Source organism: Lytechinus variegatus, chromosome 2 (genome assembly GCF_018143015.1).
Source record: "Lytechinus variegatus isolate NC3 chromosome 2, Lvar_3.0, whole genome shotgun sequence".
NCBI lineage: Eukaryota > Metazoa > Echinodermata > Echinoidea > Temnopleuroida > Toxopneustidae > Lytechinus > Lytechinus variegatus.
The window spans coordinates 20682248-20707278 of NC_054741.1; the positions used below are offsets into that span (position 1 = coordinate 20682248).

General features: G+C 35.3%; 2 protein-coding genes across 2 annotated transcripts in view; one reads left to right on the forward strand and one right to left on the reverse strand.

Moving 5' to 3' along the window:
• On the forward strand, window positions 1-17622 carry LOC121407539 (scavenger receptor cysteine-rich domain superfamily protein-like). Its single transcript, XM_041598672.1, has 6 exons — window positions 1-358; window positions 8748-9065; window positions 9784-10098; window positions 10550-10677; window positions 12755-12962; window positions 13211-17622. Exons 1-6 carry the CDS (start codon window positions 268-270, stop codon window positions 14086-14088), a joined length of 1938 nt encoding a protein of 645 aa, XP_041454606.1. The 5' UTR covers window positions 1-267; the 3' UTR covers window positions 14089-17622.
• The window catches only part of LOC121407540 (lysosomal protective protein-like), a 12779-nt gene continuing 4727 nt past the window's right edge, over window positions 16980-25031 (reverse strand). Inside the window, exons 5-9 of the mRNA XM_041598673.1 lie at window positions 24495-24586; window positions 22747-22831; window positions 21895-22065; window positions 20762-20907; window positions 16980-20296 (exon numbers count right to left, since the gene is read on the reverse strand). Of these exons, the coding sequence (XP_041454607.1) occupies window positions 19972-20296; window positions 20762-20907; window positions 21895-22065; window positions 22747-22831; window positions 24495-24586 (819 nt within the window). The 3' untranslated portion in view covers window positions 16980-19971. The remainder of the gene's footprint in view (window positions 20297-20761; window positions 20908-21894; window positions 22066-22746; window positions 22832-24494; window positions 24587-25031) is intronic.

A 25031-nucleotide genomic window follows, 5' to 3' on the forward strand; every position in this document is an offset into this window, starting at 1 on the left:
ATACCAGAACTGTCATACCACCAGTATTTGAGATAATATCAAGTGGTGTTTTACTCCATACAAAGTTCTCTTTGCCACAATTAAGTAACAATCATTTTGACAACTCATTATATGCATGTTAATATGTTCGAAATTGAAGACTAAGGAAATTTCAAAGGATTCTTAGAAAATTGGAATATTCACGATAGGGAACTCTTTTGGTCGGGCCAGCATCGTTTGATTTATTTTTATACGAGTTTATTATTTTCCTGAGGAAGAATATTGAGAATGACTCGCTACTTGATGAGAAACCTGCTTATTCATTGTTCTGCACTGGTTTTTCTCCTAGCTTCTTCTTTAGTCTTGATCGATGCAGACGGTAAGTGTGTTTTAAACGAAATTATACTGCAGCTCTAGAGGCAAATATCTGACAATCGTCACAGGTATGGTTCTATATGATTGTCCACGAGACTCATATGAGCACGTACATAATTAATAGAAGGTTGGTAAATACGACGAATCTTCTAATTATTAGTCAAATTTTGTGATCAGAAACTAAAAGTCACCCCAAAAGAAAAGAACAAAATGAGGAAAACACACTATTACACTGGAATTGGTTTGGTCATATCCTTATACTGTCATAACTTTAATTTAGTCAGACCAAAAAAAAACAAGTAAAAATACATTTGCACTTCACAAAAATAAATGGATTTGATGAATATGTCATCGGTCCATAAAGGAGGCATGCAATGCATACATGAGTATATAATATATTTAGAAATCACGTTTCTAAACAAAGATATTTGTTATTATTCAATTTGATTTGATTTCCTTTTTTCAATAACAAAGGTATATACAAAAGAATAATCATTTTCAACATTAAGTAACAATAAGCATATTAAAATAACTGAATCTGGTTGTAAGTCAAATATAAATTACACTTGGAAATTTTCTCTTTAAAAAATGTTGAAACGTGTATATGAACTTTAAAAAATACATATAATATCGTAAATTTAAATATGGGAGACCGCCATCTTAAGCTTGAAACTTGATGGAGGTTTCAAAAGGAAAGGGGGAGAAAAGCATACTACAATGCAATAAAAGAGCCTATTGCACAAAATGGTAGCAATGTAGCGATAGAAAAGGTGAATGATTGATAGACTCATGACAGATGCTCTCAAGTCTTTTATATCAGATGACATGTTTTTTTTCTGTAAAGTGTGTAAAAATGTCCTGCACCAAAATAAATGATATAACAAAAATTAGGCACAATATAAGTAGAATTATTCTGAATCGAGTTTTCCAATCAAATCAATTGCTTTATGAATATTGTTTATGCTTTATGGATCAATTCTGTACAATTAATTAATTTTTTCATTTGTTTTATAAATTATGGTCGTGATGTGTGATAACCTTATTTCTCAGTGAGAACTTTAAGAGACATTTTACTAAAACAAAGACCATCAAAAGGAATTAGACATAATCAAGTTAGCACGCCTGTCATTCAGCCAAAAGAATATGTATGAAAGTATTTTTGGGGTCAATTTTTGCCTGATATATTCTTGTGATTAATGAATATTCCGCCATTCTCCTTTGCCTCTTCAGAGTAAATTTCTCATTGAAAACCCTGATTGAAACGCTGGTAATTTAGTCACATTTTACGTTTGCCAAGCATCAGCAAGTCCCAAGCCTATAAGTAAAACGCAATTAGTATTTCAACCTTGGACTAAGTTGGTACATCATTCCAACATAATAATAAATGAATGAAAAGAGCAAAACATACTTTATTTGGGAGTATGCAATTCAGACTACTGCTTCTATCGGGCCCATTTCCAGAGGCAAGTCCAGGATTTGAGAGGGGGCACTTCCAAGTTACCAAAAGGGGATTACCTACACTCGCGGGGAACATTTTCTAGCCCATTTTTTACAAGCAAAACACACCCATAAATATTCAAATCCAGGGGCGGATCCAACTTTCGCCAATAGGGGGGGGGGCCGAAAAATATTTTGATCAACATTTTTCTCGATTGGCCGCTACAATCTGGCTTTTTTTGTTGTTGGTTTTTCAGGGGGTAGTCCTAACTAAAGACTTAAGTATATGTTAGTTTTTATTGCTATGAAAAAATAAAAGGTATCTCACAGGTCTTGATATATAATGCGAGCGCGAAGCGCGAGCTAAAAATCTTTTATATTTTATGTCCTTAGAACTGAAGATTCAGAGCAGTTTTTATAATTATGAACAAAGATAAGTATCCGACTAAACAATGCGAGCGCGAAGCGCGAGCCGAAATTTTATCATATAGTAACGTGAAAAGTGACTCAATTAGGACTGTTTTTAGTGATTAATGAAGAGGATACAAGTATCACCAATTAAAAAATGAGAGTGCGAAGCGCGAGTTCAAAATTTCTGATATTCCGACCTGAAGAAAATGAACAGTCTAAGCGCGTTTTTATTTAAATAAACAAACTGTGTGTCTCAAACAATTAAATGCGAGCACGAAACATGAGCTTAATTTTTTGATATACTGACATGATAAAGGAGCATTTTGACAAATTTTGGTAAGAATTTCCAAAGAGCATAGGTTTCTCACAAATCAAACAATGCGAGCGCGCAGCGCGAGCTGAACATTTTATATATAATGTTTTATTGTCCAACTTAATGGAAATTCATTTTGTTTACATGCAAACATACAGATTACAAATATACATAATCAAGGAGAGACAAAATTAATACAAAATACTGGCATGCACGTAATACATTCGTTCTTATACATAAGACGATTAAAAGAGTATAACGAGATCATTGCTGAAATAAGAACAACAAGAAGGCATATTCGGTGTAATTATCATTACCATCATTCTAAAACTGTTAAATGAGTAAATACACATTAACAATTTGTGTAAATCAAACAAAATAATGAAAGCTTGATGTGCGAGCTAAAAAAATGTGTGCAAATTGATATCAGAACTTGATATATTGTATATATATATTGGTTATATATTAGTGTCATTTAACCCTCTTGAATGGGATTCATTACACAGGCAATGCGAGCGCGAAGCACGAGTGAAAAAAAATTATATAAAGTCTATTTTTCAATTCTTCCCCTCACTTTTTTTTGTTGTATCCTTTCGGGGTCGGGCCGGTCGTTACGAGGCTGTAAATTACACATCATGGGTAAAATACCTCTTTCTTACTTTTCTTTCTGTTTTTCGTAGTTTCTATCAAGGTAAAGAGTACACTTTTTTCTGCAGGTTGTCAAAAAATAGGGGGGGCCGGGCCGGCTCGGCCCCCTCCTGGATCCGCGCCTGATTAATCAGCAAGGTTGACAAAATAGGCAAGTAAGCAAATAAAAGAAAAGAGTGCATAAGGGGCAATAGACCCGCGCCTGCCCGACCATTTATTCATTTGACCATTTTTTACACCAAAATAATTTGTATATGTACGCTCAAGTACGAATAAGTATTTATATCTTTTAGAGCATCTGCTTTAGAAGGTCTATTAAATCTTGTGAAATAAGATTTTGACACCTTTTTTTTGGGGGGGGGGGTGGAATTTGATATATACGTTTTGTATTGCGCTAACCTCAATTTAAATATCATAGAGAATGTCATTAAGCGTCTTAGACCATAAGACGAATTCTCTAGCAATAAACTAAAACAAAAATTACGATACATGCGATTTCGAAATAGTGCAATGACATCAATATATTTAGGAAAATTATGATGTAGGGAAGAGATTTCACAACCTATAATTTATATGCCATTAACGATTGATTTTTTTTTACCAAGCAATTATTAACACTTTTTAATTTGTCTATTAAATAAACCTGGATCAGCCACTGGTGTTACATGTCAGTATAGCAAAAATTGTGAATCTGATCGGAATATAACACACATGCCGATCCGACTCACTATAAAGTGATAAATGTTACGAATATAAAAGAAATTGTGACACAATGCGCGTTCCTAAAAATAAGTCTAAATAATCCAAACAAAAAGGGTGTGTGTGAATTTGAAATGACAAAAAATGTCCTGAATAAATAATTCCTGAAGCTTTTTTTTTTTGCAGATTTACTTGATCGCAACCGCCCCAATAGGAACAAAGGAAGTGAAAATTGCCCCACCCCCAAAAAAATTATATCGCCATATACATGGGTAAATATCATGATTACAGATTTTCGACAAAAAACTTATATTTTGTTGATCGAATGTAGTAAACAAACCTTATAAACCATGCCCCTTTTAAAGGAATTTAAGACTACAAATTAAAAATCGACATTATCTTTTCTTCGGTTTGGGGGTTCTCTTCTTCAAAAACATTTCCTGTTACCTAGTCTGTTTAATTGAAATAGGGGAAACTAAATGCATGATTCCTGCCTTTCATGCCTAACCCCCCCCCAAAAAAAGGCTTCATTGTTTCAAGCGTTTTACTTGTCACGAGTTATACTTAAATAATGCTTTCAAATATTTTTTTTAGGTGATGAGATAATGATAGATCATCTTTGTGGAATTATGATTATGACGCATTACACCATGGTTGTAGGCGATGTTTGTAAAATTATTTTTCGTATCACTTCCCTTTTCTGTGGATTTAGTTTAAAACACATCCCTTTTATATGGGTTGCTTTTTAAATAAAAATTTTAACGGGCTTATGCTTATGTACTCGAGGTCTTTCAGTTTTTGCTTTTATTTAGTAGTAAATGGCGCTTTTCCTCATAAGGACAGTTGTATCATAATTTCTAATGAACAAATTGATGGTTATTAGTTATGCTCCTTTTAATAGAAACGGCAGACGTACATGATTGGTTGGTAAGATTGGCTATAGGTGGAAAACAATTGTTGCAAATCAAGGGGGAAACACCGTTCGTTCACTTCGCTCCCTTACCAAAATTCAAGCGTCTCAATTAATTTTGCCAACCCTCTCTTCCAAAGAATGAAAATAAATGCTTTATATATATATATATTCATATACACGGACTTGAAGTCTATTCACACTCACATCAATATGTTAATTATGACACTGCGTATGTGTGTAATTACCGTTCCTAATATTTTTGTCAGGCGGGCGGGTGATTTATATCTCTTGTGTAATATCAACACGAAGAATCGTATCTTTACTAATGGATTAACGATTAACAGATTAACCGGACTGTTGCAGCTAGTACCACTCACCAATTGGTGAATGTAATTATCATGGGATTGAACTGTACTCTACCCTTCCAGATATTTTGTAAGGTTTATCAACAGTACTCTTTAGCGTTCTCCATTCCGGTTCTACACCCGCTCTCCTGGAAAATTGTATCCCATTTATAATAATATTAATAATAATGATAATAATAACAATAATAATAATGATAATAGTAATGATAATGATAATAACAATAATAATAATGGTAATAATAATAATAAATAATGATAATAATAATGATAATAATGATGATAATGATGATTATAATAATAATGATAATAATAATAATAACAATGATAATAATAATGATGATAATAATAATAATGATAATAATAACAATAATAATAATAATAATATTAATAATAATAATAATAACAATAACAATAATAATAATAATAATGATAATAATAATGATAATAATGATGATAATGATAATTATAATAATAATGATAATAATAATAATAATAACAATAATTATAATAATGATGATAATAATAATAATGATAATAATAATAATAATAATAATAACAATAATAGTAATAATAATAATAACTGTGGTATCTTATCGAGCGCACACATCGTCCAGAGACGCTCATGACGAGCCCAGCAACCAGCAACAGTTCCTTTGGATATATAATATATATAAGTAACAACAAATATTAATGCAAACGAAGTCAACAAAAGATCTTACAGATCAAGTCCACCCCAGAAAAATGTTAATTCGAACCAAAAGAGAAAAATCAAACAAGCATAATGCTAAAAATTTCATTAAAATCGGATTTTAATTTTTTTTTCATTTTCCTTATTTTTCATAAAACAGCAGTATGCACAATTAAGTGACATGTAAATGAGAGTCGATGATGTCCCGCACTCACTATTTTTTTATTGTTTGAATTATAGAATATTTCAATTTTTACAGATTCGGCAGTAATGACCAGCTTGACTGAACCATAGAGTGTTGAAACAATGGTAAATACACATGTTCAGGGGTTGAATAAAACGTTGTTTTACAGGAAAACGAGGGTAAAAATAGAATTTGTCATATTTCAGATAATAAAATACAAAAGAAATAGTGAGTGAGTGATGTCATCAGTTCCCCCATTCGCATACAGACCAGGATGTGCAGATAACTGTTTTGTAGAAATAAGCGAAACTTTAATTGAAATTTTCAGTAGTTTTGCTCTTCGGTTATTCTCTTTTCATTACAAATACAACCCGGTACATAATTTTAAAAAGTACAGGTTTGCATCACCAATTGGAATCCTCACGGAACGTCTACTCCTTCCTCAATCTCAAGAGGATGTGACTGATAATAATAATTACTATTGATATTTAGATTAAAAATTTCTAATAATGCAAATTTCCATAAGAATATCTGGACACGAGCTTTGTAGTCCAATGACTGCTATCGGTTATTGCCGAGGGAAGATGATCTCCCTAATTTCTTTGCAGTTATAATGGAAGAAGTAGTTGAATAATATTAATGCTAATAAACATTAATTTGTATAAAGCGCAGCTTTTATATGGATATATTCAACTGCGCTTGTTCAGAGCTCTTTTTTACTTATGTCTACACAGCATGTTTTTTTTTGTGTGTTTTATTATTCAACATCATTTGTATCTAGATTTATTTCCGTTCTAGAGTTAATACAAATACATTCCAAATATAGCATAACCGAATGAACTGGACTGTACGCCCATAAAATAAATCTAGAGTCAAACATAAGATTCATTAGATAAACATCAGAATTGGCGAAAATCACGAGGCGAACAACGGGGATGGGGGAAGGAGACTCTTCCTGACCACTCTTAGAATACAGGTGGAGAAGAATGTCACACTGCACAGTGGGCAACTTTACAGGTGCGATTTTGTACCTCCTTTCGCAAATTAATGCACCTTTAAAGTTGAAACTTAAAAAAAAAACAATAGGTGCGATGTAGCATGTTTAAATATGGTGTTATATAGTGTAACTTTTTAATGTGCAAATTTTGACCCATTTTCTTACAGTGAATGATGGAAATTAAATGGAGAATTTTGCCCCCTCCCCCCAAAAATGCTTTTACAAAAAGCAAACACTGGGATTAAATCGCCTTCATAGACCTGGTGATAAAAAATAAAAGCTTTCTTATTTAACGGATCATATTCAGTCATCATTCATTGTTCGAAATGGTTAAAATGTCCACCCAACCCAACTATTTCAATTTAATTTGATCACAATAAGTTATTGTTGAATTCAAAGTTTTATTGAATTAATAGACTCCCCAAGCTAATTGGTTAAGAGATACGATCCAAATGAAAAAGATGATAATGATTAATAATCTATCATTGAATACACTGCACTCCTCTAACTTTTGTCTCTCTCAATGACGTCAATGTCACATATTAGGTATACATTACTCTGTTGAATATAATCTAATTGACACATTTTTTTAATGATAAGATATACATATATATATATATATACATAATGAGGAGTTATGTAAATCAGATAAGGTTTTCAGATAATTTGATCAGAGTCCGAATACATAAGTAAGGAGCCTGTAGTTGTGGTTTTTATGTACACTCTTTGAATACCGACAGTTGAAATATTTTGGTGTTTCTCTATCATGTCTATACAATCGATCAATGTTTTTTTCACAAAATATTCATATGCACAAATTAATCACATGCAAATGAGAGAATGGATGATGCCACTCACTCACAATTTCTTTTCTTTTATTGTTTGAATTATACAATATTTAAATTTTTACAGATTTGAAAATAAGGACCAACTTGACTGAACCATAAAATTTTACATGTTCAGGGAGAAATTAAACCAAGTTTCACGCGACAGTGAGGAGAAAATAAAAACATTTCATATTTCATGTAGTAAAATACAAAATAAAGAGTGAGAGGACGATGTCATCAGAGCGTTTCACAAAAGGACTTGTCAGACGTTTTATCCGACAAGTCCTGTTTTATCCGACAGTTACTATAGTAACAGTGCTTCTCAACCAATCAGAATCCAGGAAAGTTGTCAGATCTGACAACTTGTCGGACGAAAATATTGATGAAACGCCCCCAGTTCCCTCGGCCTCGTTTGTATATCGACCGGGATGTGCGTATAACTATTTTGTGAAATTAAGCGAAACTTTAGAATTTCATAATTTTCTTATTTTACATCCGATTTTCAAGAAATTTTCAGTGTTATGCTTGTTGGATTTTTCTCTTTTTATTCAAAACAACTTTTTTGGGGGTGGACGCTTGTCCTTTAATATATCTAATTTGTTACATATGTTCCTTTAATATATCATCTTTGTCATATTTGTTATGGAAAATGTATTATACGAATGATAATGAATGCAGAAGAAAACAATAAAATAAAATGAAATGAAATATTAAAACAAATCGTAAATATGAGTGATTAAAGTCAAAATTGAATAGATTTTAAGATAATTATTAAATTGATGAAAATATAGATTTTCCGTTTCGATCATTTATTGTTACAAAGAATGAAGGTTCCTAAACAAAATGAAATGCATTGTACTGAATTTTGTAATTGAACAATAATATTCAAACGATCTCTTATACCCTTCCAGGCACTGTACGTTTGGTGAATGAGTTCGACGTCGCAACCAACAAGGGACGCGTCGAGATCTACTACGACGGTGATTGGGGTACCATATGTGATGACGAATGGGACATACTCGACGCTGACGTGGTGTGTCGGCAACTTGGGTTCACTGGGGCAATCCGGGCTCTGCCAAGGGCCTACTTTGGTCCGGGCGAAGGCCTGATACGGGCTGATAATGTAAGATGCACAGGGAACGAGGAAAGGATACAGGACTGCCCTAACGCAGGGTGGGGCACTCATAATTGCGTTCATCTTGAGGATGCTTCAGTGGAATGTTCGACAGGTAGGTCGATCTCTTATGCTGCAGTCACATTTCATCCGTCGACCAGATGGAGGTATACGCATGTCTTTTGAAAATGTTAAAGGGGTATATCCCGGTGCACCTCTGTTACTTTGAGTGCCCAAGCTAATTTGCACAAACGATTGCTCTATATTTTGAAATATCCGTGTAATTTTGTGTCATGGACCAACGACGGAACGGTCTATTATGTAACATTCTTGTGAAGTATATTATTTACAGATTCAGAAACAACTCACTTCATATTATTTGAACTTTTTTTGAACCTTCGTTAACTACTCACTATCCATCAAAAAAAAACTCGAATACAAAATACCCAGATATTCTGATAAAGAAACCATAATGAAAACGATTGAATGCATGTATCGGTAACTATTTGTGATGATTGAATTTAGAATAATAGAGTGATTACATACACCCCAGTACCGACTACACCAGACATTTTGTCACCAATTTTATGTTGAATGAATAACGTATCTAGAATATAGTATATAGTCTTAACATACAAAACAATGAATATATATAGTTGAAATATACCTTCAACTGTCAATCAGTCCACGGCCTTGCTGAAAAGCAGCTTCTAGCTGAAAGCAGGCTTTTTAACCGTGATTAAATAAATAAAATACAATACAAATACAATACAATCATCGACTAATACCATAAACTGAAATTTTCTCTCTTTTTTGGTCTGCTTAACATTTAGCCACCGTTCGCTTAATGGGCGGTCCCGATCGTTACGAGGGCAATGTCCAAGTCCTGGACGACGATGATAACACGTGGGGTTACGTGTGCGACGACGGCTGGGATGACGTCGACGCACAGGTCGCCTGTAATCAACTGGACCAACGTACCAGCGAGTATGCCCTCGTTAATTCGTCGTACGGAACGGGGGATGATGCGCCTTTCGTCCTCAACAACGTCGAGTGCGATGGATACGAGTCCACCCTGCAAGAGTGTCAGCATGGAGGCTGGAGGAACTGCACAAGGTTCGACAAAGCTGGGGCTCTTTGCACAAGGGGTGAGAATTAAAGTTCAAGTTTCACAACATCAGACTACCATCTCAACACACTCTCAGTCAGAAGTACTGTTAGATATGATAAAGAGAAGGAGACATCCCTGTTGATATCACAGATTTTGCCATTTTTACTTGTTTCCGCTGCAAACATCAAACGCAGGGACTGTGGTGCAAGGGTACTTTGAAAGACTTTGATGGCAAGATGACCTCAGGGTCTTAATAAAAGACATTGGGATTAAAGAGTCACGCGACCAAGACCTCTCCTCTAGATACTATATTTTCTAGATAGATAGTCAGACAAATAGTTAGATAGATAGATAGATAAATAGTAAGATAGATAAATAGTAAGATAGATAAATGAATAAATCAACAAACATATTAACGGGTAATATAAGCACAAGTCATCATAATTCGGTTATTACTCTTTATTGTCACGATTGTTTATCATTGCTAGACTACTATGAGGACGGAGAATTGCGATTGGCTGGTTCTGGGTATCCAAACAGAGGGCGAGTAGAGATCTATCATAATGGGGAATGGGGTACCGTTTGTGACGATTACTGGGATTACTATGACGCAAAGGTAAGACATTTTTACTTCAAATGAGTGAATCTTGTTTTTTCGCAGGTACGAGGACGTTTTGCGAAGACTCAAGCGAATGCAATCAAATATGGTAGGAAAATAAATAGGGGAAAAAAAGTCGCATTTTATGCGCGAAAAGTCTGCGAAAGTTACATACAGGACTTCGGAATCTTGGTCAATTACTTTTCTTCACTCTAAAAACACGGAGTAAAATTTTACCCAATATTGGGTAGAAAGGGAACATGAATGTTTGCTGGGAATTTTTTACGCATAATTGCGTAAAATTTACAAAATGTTTGGTTTCTTTTTACCCAACCAAACATGCATGTTCCGATTTTTCCTAATATTGGGTAAACCTTTTTTAGAGTGTTAAGATCCACAGAAGTTTGGACAAGCTTTGATTTCCCCGGAGGGGCCACTTACATTGACGAGTGGATACCATGCGCGACCAAAAAAACACGTAAAAAGGATGTCTTTTTCACGATAGGGCACGTTACGTACGTAACGTGATAAGGGTGTCAAAAACACAAAAATAATGAAAAAAGGGTATCTATTTCGCTAGGAAAATTACGTGTTTAGGGTCTAATTTGCGGGGATGATAAAACAAAATTAAAATGTTTTATAAAGGATCATTTTTGCCCCAACACTTCGTGTTTAGAGTCCGATTTGCGCGAGGTGTAGAAGTGGGGTCGTACTAAACCAAATAAGGTAAAGCCGACGACCGAAGGAACCGTAACAATAAAACATTCCTGTACTTGTTTAGGGGTTCATTTCAGGGAATATTTGCCAAGAGTATCGTTTTGTTTCCAATACTTGTTAAGGGTAGGGTTTCACACGCCAATACTTGTTAAGGGGTTCATTTTCAGAATATGGATATTACGTGTTTAGGGTGCTTTTCGAGACCCCTTGGTCGCGCATGGTATCCACTCGTGAATGGAAGTGGCCCCCCGGGTTGATTTCTTGAGAACAATACTGCGCGATTATGTGACCAACTGTCCTATTTTCTCGAGTTCCCGTTTAAGCCCACAATCTTAAAAATGGATTATTATCATGATTATGGCAAGTAGATTGAAGACACTGTAATGCAGAATGTTGTATTTGCGGTTGTATCATCTGCTAAATTCTTAAAATGTCTGTATTCGGCATTACCTTGATGGCCATATTTCAGATGGATGGCGCAGGAATCAGTCCTCTTTTTAACCATCTAAGATCTTGGCTAATCCTATCAGTACCTACATTTCGATTACACAGTTTCGATCGATATCAGTTTAAGATCAGTTTAAGATCGTAATATCAGTTTAAGGTCGTAGTGGAGGTGCCGTGGCCGAGTGGTCTAAGGCGCCTGGCTATACATGGAAAGTACGAGGTTCGATCCCCGGCCGTGGCACCTATGCCCATGAGCAAGGCATTTAATCTTTTATCCTGCTTTCAAATAAATGGAAATCTTTTATCCTGCTTTCAAATAAATGGAAATGCTATATGCATTATTGCTAACTAGGTGTGCACTTGTTAAAAAAAGAAAAAAAGATCGATTTGAATCTATCGAAACTCTTCAACACGACTATTTCTCTTTTCAATCCTTTTTTATACGTGTCTTCAACATGTTCAAGTTGAAATCATATGGCACAGTGCTAGAGCAATACGGTTGATGTTTTTAGTATATTGCATATTCCCAATATTTCTGGAACATGACTTAAAGCAAGTTGAATTACATCATTATACATTAAGGGTAGTGTTTCATCAACATTTTCATCCGACAAGTTGTCAGATCTGTCAACTTTCCTACATTTTGATTAGCTGAGAAGTAATGTTGATATGGTAACTGTCAGGATAAAATGGGACTTGCAGGATAAAAGATCCGACTGGTCCATTCATGAAGCGCTCCCCTGCAAATTAAGTGTTCTCTAATTAAGTAATTAGTGAAGGTAGGCGAAAACAATCAAACGTGTAGGTTACTTTCCTCACCAGTTACCGGGCAGTATGTATCTGTTGCAATGAAAGATGCATGAGAGGGGGTAAAAAGGGCAAGTCTTCATCAGCTAATCAGACCTTCTCATGTATTCACTCTCATATAAAGGTTGTATGTCGTCAGCTAGGGTACTCAGACAGTCAGCCCAAAGCCTACTACAAAAGCTACTTTGGACCAGGCCAGGGTAGGATATGGCTGGATAATTTGGCATGCATAGGTTCGGAGGAACGCCTCGAGTACTGCATCACCAGTGGTGGTTGGGGAGCACATGATTGTAGTCATGGTGAAGACGCAGGTGTTTACTGTGATGAAAGGGGTAAGTGTTTTCAATTCAGGGTTTGAGTTGTTATAGATACAATTTAATAAGGATAATACATGTATTGTGTAGACGTTTATTTACCAAACTTTGTGTTTTATCATGAATAATTTGAGGTTTGTTCATCGATTTTGCTTAAATTCAATCATTGTTAGTCTCCAAAAGCAGAGTAGGTTTAAAGCTCACTGATCTTCCACTAGGGGTGCGGGTAGGTGTGATTAACTTTCAGATTTTATTGTCAATTGCAGGTGAATTCGATGCAGCAGAAATCACTGGGATAATCCTCGCATCACTCTTCGCAGCATCCATTCTGTTCTGCTGTGTTAAATACATTTGTTGCGAGGCAGCGTCCAACAAAAGACATCAACGACGGCGCCGTTCACGAATTCAACGCCAGAGAAGGAGATCACAGACGACTGCGACAAGACCAACCGATCCAGAAGAGCATTTTAACGCACACTTCAACAACGCGTACACGATTAGTGACAACCAAGATGAAATATTCACTCCTCCTGGTTTCCCCTTTGCGTACCCGGGATCTGCACCACCACCCTTCTCTCCTACAGACCTACCCCCCGCTTATGAAACTATCATGTCAACTTCTACACCAGAAGGTTCTGCAGTACCAGTTAACAGCGACGAAACTGTCGCCAGCAATTGTGTAAATCAAGCTGGTCCAACTCTTCCCCAAAGTATACCTTCTGTCAATACAGGTGCTCTTCCAAAGCCAGATAGTAGGCCTAACCTCCCTTCAGCTCAACCCGCCAGTAGTCTGCCTTATCCTCCACCTCAGCCAACAAGTAACAATCCTCATCCTCTACATCAACAACCTCCAATACCATCAAACCAATCGGTAGTCATGCCACCAGTAGAGACAATTACATCACCGTCTACAAATCAGTTAGGGAATGACCACGAGCTGTCCTCTGCACCACCTCCATATACACCCCGAGCACCCATAGAAGGACAGTCTCAGCAGCCTCCCGCGGCGCCCTCACCGGTGAACTCAGTAACAGTAGCAGAAAGTCCTGCTACCGAAGTAACAAGCGTTACATTTGTAAACAGTGCCGAAGAATCAATAAACCTAGGATTGCCAGATGATAACGAACGGTTATCGGATGCTTGATATTATTATAACAAAGATTCTTAACCCAAAAATAAAACATTTTAAAACACATTTTAAAAATGTAATAATTGCTCGATTTTAATGCTATTATTTAAAAAATATCTTCCGAGTCTCATCGTCAAATGAACTGATGGTTTGGTGTAGCCCACTATCAGTGATCGAGAAGACAGAATGCAAGGAATGAAGAATTCGTCTAAAATTTTGTTGAAGCAGTTACCAAATTTAATGAGCCCGATTGTATACATTTAAAATTGGTTCAAGACATATCAGCTTATTTTAGAAGGAAATCATTATATTATAATATTATTTTAATCATATCGTGATGAGGATCGACTGACTTTTTAAATTTTGTTAAAAGCAGGCGTTTGGAGAGAACGTAATGGCAGTATGCACAAGCACACCAGGGTCCCGTCTTACAAAGAGTTACGATTGATTCAGTCAATCTCAACTCTATGGAAATCCATCCAGACCATGATTTTTTCTACAGGAAATTTGCACAATCTCCTTAGTAACAAAGCGAATCACACTAAATCTTCAAATGGACGATGAATGTATGATTATACATCATATCTAGAAAAACATTTTGAACAAATCATGCATTTTTTATGTTGACGTTGCTGCCATAGTTGTGATTGAAGGGATTAATCGCAATTCTTTGTAAGACGGGGCCCAGGAATGAATGAAAAAGATACATTTAAAGACAGTACTGCAGTATGTACTTGATTTTTTTGTCGAACATCACGAAAATATCATTATATTCATAAAAAATGATCATCTGATTGTAATTTGTTACACAAAGATCATGGTTACATTGTTGGACAGTCGTTTGGATGTAAAAAGAAAGTTATGTGGGTTTAAGAGTCAATATAATTTTAAGATGCATTTCTAAAATGTATGGATATATTTTCAAGATGTAACATAGAATAGAAAACTGCTTGCGTACGTCAATAAGGCTTTGTCACAGAGGACTGGCGACGACAAGTTACGCGGAAGGCTTATTTAATACAATAACTGAAATTTGAATAGTAAACGAGAGATTCTGCTAGCCTATAGCAATTGCAAATTACCTGATGACTTACACAATCGTCTTTCTTTCTAGAATCACAAGATTTGTTTGTATAAAGATGTTGTTTTGTATAAAATAACGCAGCTAGGCCTTGTATAGATATGTCATATTAGTAGAAAAAAAACTTTAGAGAAATATCATATTTGACAAGTGCATATATCTTTGTATTCAATTGACGAGCCTATTAAAATGCAAGACTTCAGCGTGAATGCCTTTTGATTTTATACGAAGATTTTGTATTCAAACCTATATCACATGAATGTCATTTGGTTTGTATATTATGCTATATTGTTATTATTATAATTGGATGGGAAGATACATATTAAAACTGATATGAACAATATGAATGTGTGTTTTGTACTCAACTCACGTCTCTTTATTCTGTCCCCAACACACAAACAAACTTATACATATGCTCCCACACCTGAAACAGACTCACCTGCACAAACGAACTCACTCCGACAAACTGACCCTAATACCCTCACACACACAAAGCACCCACACCTCACACAGAAACACCTCCCACCTAACATCCCCACATATAAGCTCCCACGCCTCACAAACACGCCTCTAAACACACACATACACACAAAGCAAACACAGACTGACGTACCTCACACAGAAACACCTCCCCCTAACATCCCCACACATAAGCTCCAAAGCCTCACAAACATGCACTCATCTACACAACCTCATACACACAAAGCAAACACAGACATACACACAAAGCAAACGCAGACTGACGTACCTCACACAGAAACACCCCCCCCCCCTAACATCCCCACACATAAGCTCCCAAGCCTCACAAACACGCATCTACATACAGACACACACTCACACAAAGCAAACACAGACTGACGTACCTCACACAGATATACCCACCCACTCACACACATGCTTGCACGCCCACTCTGGATACACCCAGACTAATGCCCTCATTTGCTCCCACACCCACACTAACTCCCACACTTCACACAGATACACCAACACTAAGGCCCTCACACATATGCTCTCACACCCACACTAACTCCCACACCTTACAGTTAAATCAACCTAACACCCTCACACATATACTCCCACACCCACACAAACTCCCACACCTCACACAGATACACAAACACTAAGGCCCTCACACATATGCTCTCACACCTACACTAACTCCCACACCTTACAGTTAAATCAACCTAACACCCTCACACATATACTCCCACACCCACACTAACTCCCACACCTCACACAGATACACCAACACTTACACCCTCACACATATGTTCTGCACACCCACACTAACTCCCACACCTTACAGTTAAATCAACCTAACACCCTCACACATATGCTCCCACACCCACACAAACTCCTGCACCGCACACAGATACACAAACACTAATGCCCTCATACATGTGCTCCCACACCCATGCTAACTCCCGCACCTCACATGGTTACATCAACACTAATGCCCTCACACATGTGCTCCCACACCTTACACAGTTACACCAACACCTCACACAGATATAGCCACACTAACGCCCTCAAACATGCTCCCACAACACACACAGATATCCCCTCCCCTTCCTAAATAATGACAACTTGTCAGCAATGACAGCATTCACGAAACCGGAGTCTTAATCATCTTGTATATCATCTGGAAGTTTGAAAAATGCAAAACAATATACAGGTGTTAAGAGCGATTTGGCTAAAAAAAATATGAAATGGCCCTTGTATTTAAAGAGATTCCCATTCAGAAGATATTTATCTCTTGTATGGTTTATTTCATTTGATGGCAAACAAATTATAATGTAAAATGAAGACACACATGATAATCCTCTTACACTTTAAACTTTATTTAAATTCTTTCATTACATCAATAAACTTCAAGGATGCCAAATAAATGAGTTATTTAGTTTGTAAAATATTAACATATAATATTATGGCCAATTCATGGACAGGTTGCTGGTAGATTTATTTAAATACAAGTATGTATTATAAGGTATGCATAATATATAGTGGTTTAATCAAATCTGTTGATGAGCATCAGTAAGTAATAATAATTTGGTAACTTTATAACATTATTTCTTTAGAAACGTCACTGTAAAAGGGCAAGTCACAATTTGTCATGATTTATATTTGAAATTTCATATAATTAATACTTTTTAACAATATTCATCTAAGAAATCTTACGTGTTTGGTAATTATGACATACATAACACAATGCAGCATTTTATTGAACACACAACAATGAGTCAAATTACATCCAATAAAATCTGGGTTTTATAATTGATCGTTCATTTCATTCTGAGGTTATAACTTATATGGGTGAATAACTTACAAACAATATTCCACTTTCACATGTACTAGTATGAAATTAATTTCAACTATCTACAGCCTCTACTTATCCATTTCATCAATAAACATTTGAGAAAAGGAAAATCAACTACAATGATTTATCTCTTTTATTTTATGCCCCACCCCCAAAACAATAAAAAAAAACATGGCTACTTCCACTTTATGATAAGGGGTAAACTATGAAAAAGGATGAACATAGAATACATTCATATTGTTTTACAACTGCCTCCATTAGAGTGTGTAAGCACTTCAACAGAATTCATTCATCAGGGGTAAATCCTTGGAAAATGGGAAAAATAATAAGATTCCAATTTAAAGGACTCACCACCAGACCCAAACAATCTAGAAAACCATAAGGGGATTTAAATCCCTGACTCATGACCAATTAAGAGTTGATATCCAACCCAAAATGTTTCTGTGTTGTAAGATATTTATCCTTTAAATCAGGATAAAAGATTGTAATAAGATGTCCTAAATATAGACAGTATTCACTGACGGATCCAGGGGGGTCACAGATGGTCCATGCCCCCCCCCCCCACTTTTGAGAGGCACAAATAAAATCTGTAATGTGAAAATGCCAATAAAACAGAAGTGTGCCCCTCTCTTTCAAAAGTGTAGACTTTTTGGGGGGGGGGGGGTTGTCAAATTGTTTCGTGGACGAAATCCCCTTAATTTTTGGCTGAAAACCTTCTTTTTTGCTTGTCAAATTTTTTTTCTGGAAAATGTGCCCCCTTTTGAAAAATCCTGATCACCTGATGGTAATTCATGTCTAAATTGCAGCTTTCATTAACCATAAAAAAAAACAGTACCTTTATGCATAATTGTATTTTCTGGGTCTATTACAATTGGGAAAGGTACAGAGAGGTAGTGAAAATCTTGAAACTCTACAAACAATTATAATATACATCAAAAATAATTTCAAGGTAGCTTAATATCTAAGTAATGGCACTACACTCAATTTCTAATCCTAATCAAAATACTCTCTCGGGCCAGGCAGAAAACAAACATTTGAAAAGAAGATAGAAAATAAACATGTAACACTGGGCCCTGCAACACAAAGCTTAGCAATGATCGTAGAACACTTTTCTATGATTGATTCCATTGACTATAATGTACAGTCAATCATGAAAACCGACCATGCGATTAAGCGATAACCTTTGTGTTACAGGACCCGGATCTACTTTAATTTGGTTGAAGCATGGTTTATGGATGGACAGATGGTTGCTATACAAATGTAAGTAGTATATATAGAGATAAAATTTGGTGTATATCTTGTCCAATGATATCTATTGCAGTTATAAAACTATATACTGCTCATGATTCAAACAAGCAAGTATCACATATAGGTGTTAGTAAAAATTTCCCATCTACTTAAAAAAATGCTCAGAATTCATCACAGGTTGCAACATACAATGAAATATGATTGGCACATACAAACTTTGACGGAATGAGAACATAGCTTGTTGAAAGCTCTGTCATTATTACACAACCCATTAAAAGTTGCTACAAGACAATAAACTTTTTTCATACACGTGAATATATGTAAGATTTATCATTGCAAATATTGTTTGTTTCTTAGCCAAACTACAATGAGAAGTTATTCATTTTTGCTTGCAATATACTTCATAGATATTGCAAATTTTAAAATACTGAATGATTAGATACCCATTACCCATTGGCTGTTCATCTGGTAAAGGTGACAGTTTCAAGAACTTTGCAAGCAATATTTCATAAATTATTTGAAAGTAGCCTAATATCAGACAGTATTAAAATGCACAAAGTTTCGCAAACCTACAGCTGTGTAATTTCTGAAGGTTTCCATGGTGAAGAAGAATAGTCTAGTAGGTTTCAAGGTACACCATGTATCTTTCTCAGGCAATTGTTGGGCCTGAAAAGGACCAACCAAATAAAATTCTTGCTTACAAACTTACCAAAATCTTGTCTGATGCATTCAAACTTTTAAAAATAATTTTCTTCTCAAGGTAGGTGCAGAGTCATCACCATGAACCTCCTTCATGACGATGATATTTTGAGCCCTCCTACGGCACACTTCACAAGACCATCATCAAAACATGTACACTCTCAAATCATTGAAGCATGAAATTCGAATTTCACACACATGTCAATGCAATGTTGAAAACCCTGTTGTGAGGGTTTTGTGAAAAATATTCTGGAAAACATCAAAAGTGTATGTATCAAGACAAAGACAAAGTAAAGGCCAGCAAACCATGATATCATATGCAGTTTAAAAACAGTTTGGTGTACCACAATTATTCTAATAAAAGGTTGAAATTTCTACTTCAAATTCCAGTGTTTAAAACTAACATTTAATCATTCAAAGAGATGAATCACACAGGTTAATATTTCATCTGAACCAAAATTAAAAAATAGTAGAATATTTGCTGAATTCTAATTGCAGCTCCTCTTTAACTGAATTTTTTTCTATCTTTGGAAATGTATTGCTTGATCTTGCCTCACAACGGTTTATTCTGGAGGAAATAGGTAAACATTTTTAAAGCTTGTGCTGGTCTTTCCTGCGGCACCATGTGACCTGCCCCTTTGATGGTTACCAATGATAGTCCTTCAAACTCCTTCACGAATCCTGCGATCTGATCTCCCAACATCCAAGGTGATCTATCAGACTTCTTCTTCAGGTTGAGAGATTCAACGAACCACTCGTCACCCAGGAAGTTGCAGGCCATGTCCGTGTCTCCGTTGTACACCATGCCTCGATATTTAGCCAGGATATCCTTGTAGGTGGAGTACATGGTCTTGTAGATGGTTGTGTACGGGAGTTGACTGTCATCAAAAAGAAATAGTAAAGCGTTTTAGGGAATAATATTACTTCTCAAGGGAAGAAGGGTAAATGCTGTCAACAAGGTTCTGTACAGTACTGTGTTAAAAACCATGAAACACACAACAAATTCTGTGTAGTGGTCAAATTTACATACCAAATTATGATGCAAAATCAGGAAAAATTATCCCTGTAATTGATATGTCAATCACAGCTAGATACAATCAGTGGCTTAAGTTATGAAATAATGGTCTTATACCATCGGGAATCTAAATTCAATTTCAAATCCCCCAAAGGTTCATGTGGAGTTCTGCACTGAGCTATACCCTTTCGAAAAGAGGGTCTACCAACTTAACAATGACAAAATTTCACATTTCCAAGATTTCTAGGAAGGTGCTGCACATCTCTTTGTGAAGTCAACAGACCTCATGTCAACTGGACAGCTCTGCTGCTATCCACGTTAGTCTTACCTGCAGACCTCCCATGACGGGGCCTCGTCGGCAATGTGAAGAGCTTTCCTGACGTTAGGAAGGTTGAGATAGGCCGTCACTCCGGTGACGTTGATGCATGGTGGTACCAAACCAACTTTATTCTTTGACAAAATAGCAGACATGGGCTGGAGAAAAATGGTTAAAAGATGCACTTCACACCATATTTCATAGCAGTGGTAAAATTCATCAATATGCAATTAACTCACATCAGCCTTAATCTCTTACTGTATATTTCAAGGTGTCCCTTTTTCATATTTTCTTTGTACTTTGTCTTCAGTGAATGGACTTTCAGAAAATATATTTTTTAAAAAGCTCTAAAAATCCTCTTTCTGGTATCATATTGTAATATTAAATGTAATTGATATTAATATCAGTCATTAAAATTTGTGTGCCCATTTCACCCACATACATGTACATGATAGTAAAAAACATTTAACAAGTAAGCTAAAAGAATAACATTGTTGCTATTGAGAAGCAATGTGAAAATAATGTTGTCCTCTAAAAGCAAAATGTTTCTAACTGTTTATGAGGAACTAAGTATGAAAGTGCATAAGCTCTTTCCATAATCTACTTGTTCTTTATATCTTGGCTAAAGTTGTGGTCAAGTATAGGTAGCCAAATGTAACACACATTCTTAATTGTAGAGGTCAAAACTCTGAGTATGTTTGACACTCAAAATAGCAGGAGGGAGTTTTCAGAGAGCAATGTACAGAGAATTCAAGAACAGAGAAAGTCTTCTGTCAAATGCCTCTCAACCAAGAAGTCTTTGTCAAAACTTGGTGAATCAAAACAGCAGTTTAGTTCTTGACTCTGGACAGATGACATATTTGCAACTTTTTGTCAGCTCCAAAATTTAAGACGAATCTGCTGCTTTTGATGTTCACAAATTTTTCGAAAAAGACCTCCCAGCTGTTCTTTGTCTTGAGACGGGCATTTTCAAAACATCTAATGTGTCTTTGAATCCTTATACATCACAGAGTTAATGACTTTTTGGGAATAATAAACACAATCTTTCTTCACAATCAAATTATGAATAAAGTACACTAAAAACAAGATAAAGGTTGAAAATACAGGCCATATTGTTGCAGTACATCATAGCGAGATTACCGTACCTGATAGTACTTAGGCGGTGCCTTTGGTAGATAACCCAAGGCATGCATCATGTCAAACTGATATCTGGTCAACAGAGGGCTCTGTACTGATGACGGACCGTTGTAACAATCCAAGTAGAGAGAGTAGGTATTCAGCCCAATGTCATAGACAACGTTGAGGGCTTCGGCAACCTACACGATTCAAATAAAACAAATTCAGTTAAACTAATAATAAGTACAACATTGTTCACCTTAATGAAGCAGTATCTACATACAAGTGTAAATAGAGTAAAGAAGTGATGTCACGTTTTTTATCACTTCATTAACTGATTCTTTTCACATCTTGAAAGAGCGTGATGAAAAACACCAGCCCAATTTTTGGAGCGTTCGGTTCAACAGAGATTCTGGGTTTCATGACATTGGCTCCTGCTGCAGAATCCACACATGAATGGAATGACCAACTTCAACCCTGGATTTAGCACTATATCCTACCCTAAATCTAACATAACACCCTCGCAACCCTACCCCAAAATCTTAGACGTAATAATCCTGGAGCAATTGTCACCGAAGCAAATGCCGTGTCACCTGGGTCCTGTTGCAGAAAGAGTTGCAATCAATCGCAACTCTAAAAAATGCAATGGACCCCAGTCCCCATTGTAGCTGATGTACAACTGACCTTGTTTTATTAAAGTTAAATGGAAGAATAAACCATAGGCATTGCATTGAATTAAACTGAACTGAACCTTTGGATTTTTACAAGAAGGCACTGAAAACATTGAGGTTACTTCACAAAGTAAATCAGTGCTAGTCTCTATATGGGTTTTTTTTTAAATATTTTTTTGCTATTAACCTGCACAATATGTTTCTACTTACAAGTGTCTGGCATTCTATATCTGTAGATTGTGAAAAGACGCAATACGTCCCATCACAACATCTTTTGTTCAAGCTCTTCCACAGACTGAAAAAACAAGGAAACATGAAGATAATATTTGTCAGACCTGTCAACGTTTTCAAATAAAAGTTATTCAAAAGAATCATAACATTATTTGTTTTCTTATCAAATTTATCACATAAACATAAAAGCTGGTGTGTGTTTCCGAAAGGTCGTAAAGTTACAAACGACTTTACGCACGACTGGAACCTGTTCTTAGGTCATAACTCAATTACATAGGGATATCATGCAACACAAGAAAAGATCACCAGTCGTGCATAAAGTCATTTATATCTTACGAATAGCTTTATAAAACATCCACCAAGAATGTGTAGAATGATAGAACCAAATAACAATGAATCACTCACCTTGGCCAAGTTGCATAAAAGTTACTATTATAGTAACTTTGCTATCGAACGCTAACCTCCCTGATATCCTTGATTCTGATTGGCTGATTAGCATTGTTACCATGGCAATTACCACTGGATGGCAAACTTACTATAAGAGTAAAACTTTTATGCAATGGTGCCAGGCCTCAATCAAATTTATTTGCTACATCACATAAATTAGAATGAAGCAACCAATGAAATTATAACAAGCAACTGAATACTGCTGAAAGGAATAGAAAATACTGGACAGAATGTGTCAGTACTGTTGAAACATCATGTTATTTCAAAAGAAATGGAATATAAATATTAATGAACAAGCAAAGCAAATAAATTTTAAATCAACAAACAGCAGTCTATGCAGTGTGTGTGTGTGTGTAAACATTCTTATTTATAAACAGCAAGATCCAAGTTAAATGATATTAAATTATATTTTGGCAGGTAAATTTGAATGTGATTTGCTTACTTTGATCATAATGCATTTGTTTTGAATCTGCTGTTCTTACAGAAGATGCTCAATTTATATGCAATCACTGGTGCTAAAACTTTTAAAAACTATTCAGAAATGATAAGTCAATGATTTCTTTTACCATTAAGACAAGGAAAAGAGTCAAGAACAAAACAACTATACTTGTAAACAAGGTTTTGGTATTATTGAGCTTCCATGATTCTAATGATTTTAGCACAATAGGCCTACTTGTATCATGACTTAATTTTTGGTATTTTGAGCATCGGCCAATGAAAATGTATGTCTCTTTTCAATTTTAATGAAAGATTCATAAATCATGAAAAGAATTAAAATGTACAATTTCACTTGTTTCTTTTAATACTTTGCATACTAGAGTGAGTTTAAGTACCTTTAAACAATTCACAGGTATTTACTTCTTATAGCTCAATTTTGAGGAAAGATTCATAAATCAATACAATAATGACGATGTCAATATACAATTTCACTTCCTTTTCAAAAAAAATTTGCATACTAGAGTGTGTTTTAGTACCTTTAAACAATTCACAAGTAGTTACTTCTCATAGCTCAACTTTGAGGAAAGATTCATAAATCATTACAATAATTACAACGTTACAATTTCGTTTCTTCCTTTTTTTAAATACTTTGCATACTAGGGTGTGTTTAAGTACCTTTAAACAATTCACAAGGATTTACTTCTTATAGCTCATTAGACACAGATAGTCCTTGAAAACAATGAAGAATGGTGAGTTTAAATAGAGCAATATAGATCTACAGTATCATTAAAACAGGCAATCATAGCCATAAAATGATTTGTTTTGAATACAGTGAAACTTACTCAAGACCAATAAGTCCATGGTAGTAGGCAAAATAGACCAGAGAATCCGAATTTGTGGTGAAATTAGTTATACCATTGCCAACAGCAAATCCCTGTGTAAAATAAAATAAAGATTCCAATAAAACTCAATGAGTATAAAGAAAAAATGATGATTAAAAATAATTTCCTGTAAAAATAAATTGTATATCAATTTCTTTCTCATTGGTAATTGGTAAAATGAAACATGTTTTTTAGTATTTCAATTTGTATATGTACTTTGAAAATAATCACCCCTATCTTCTATCCCTTTTTGTTTCTATATTTCATTGATAAAGAGTTCAAAGAACTGAAAGATGGTAAATCAATGGCTATTTCACAATAATTTTCATTCATGATATTCAATTATATTTTCACAACTTTCTTGACTGATTAATACCTCACCCCTAAGTTACCATACAAGACCTGTTGGAATTAGAAAAATAAGTATGGATCAGATCTTGTAGAATCCTCCAAAAACTAAATCTCTTGGCACTGTACTGTAAGATATTTATATATAGT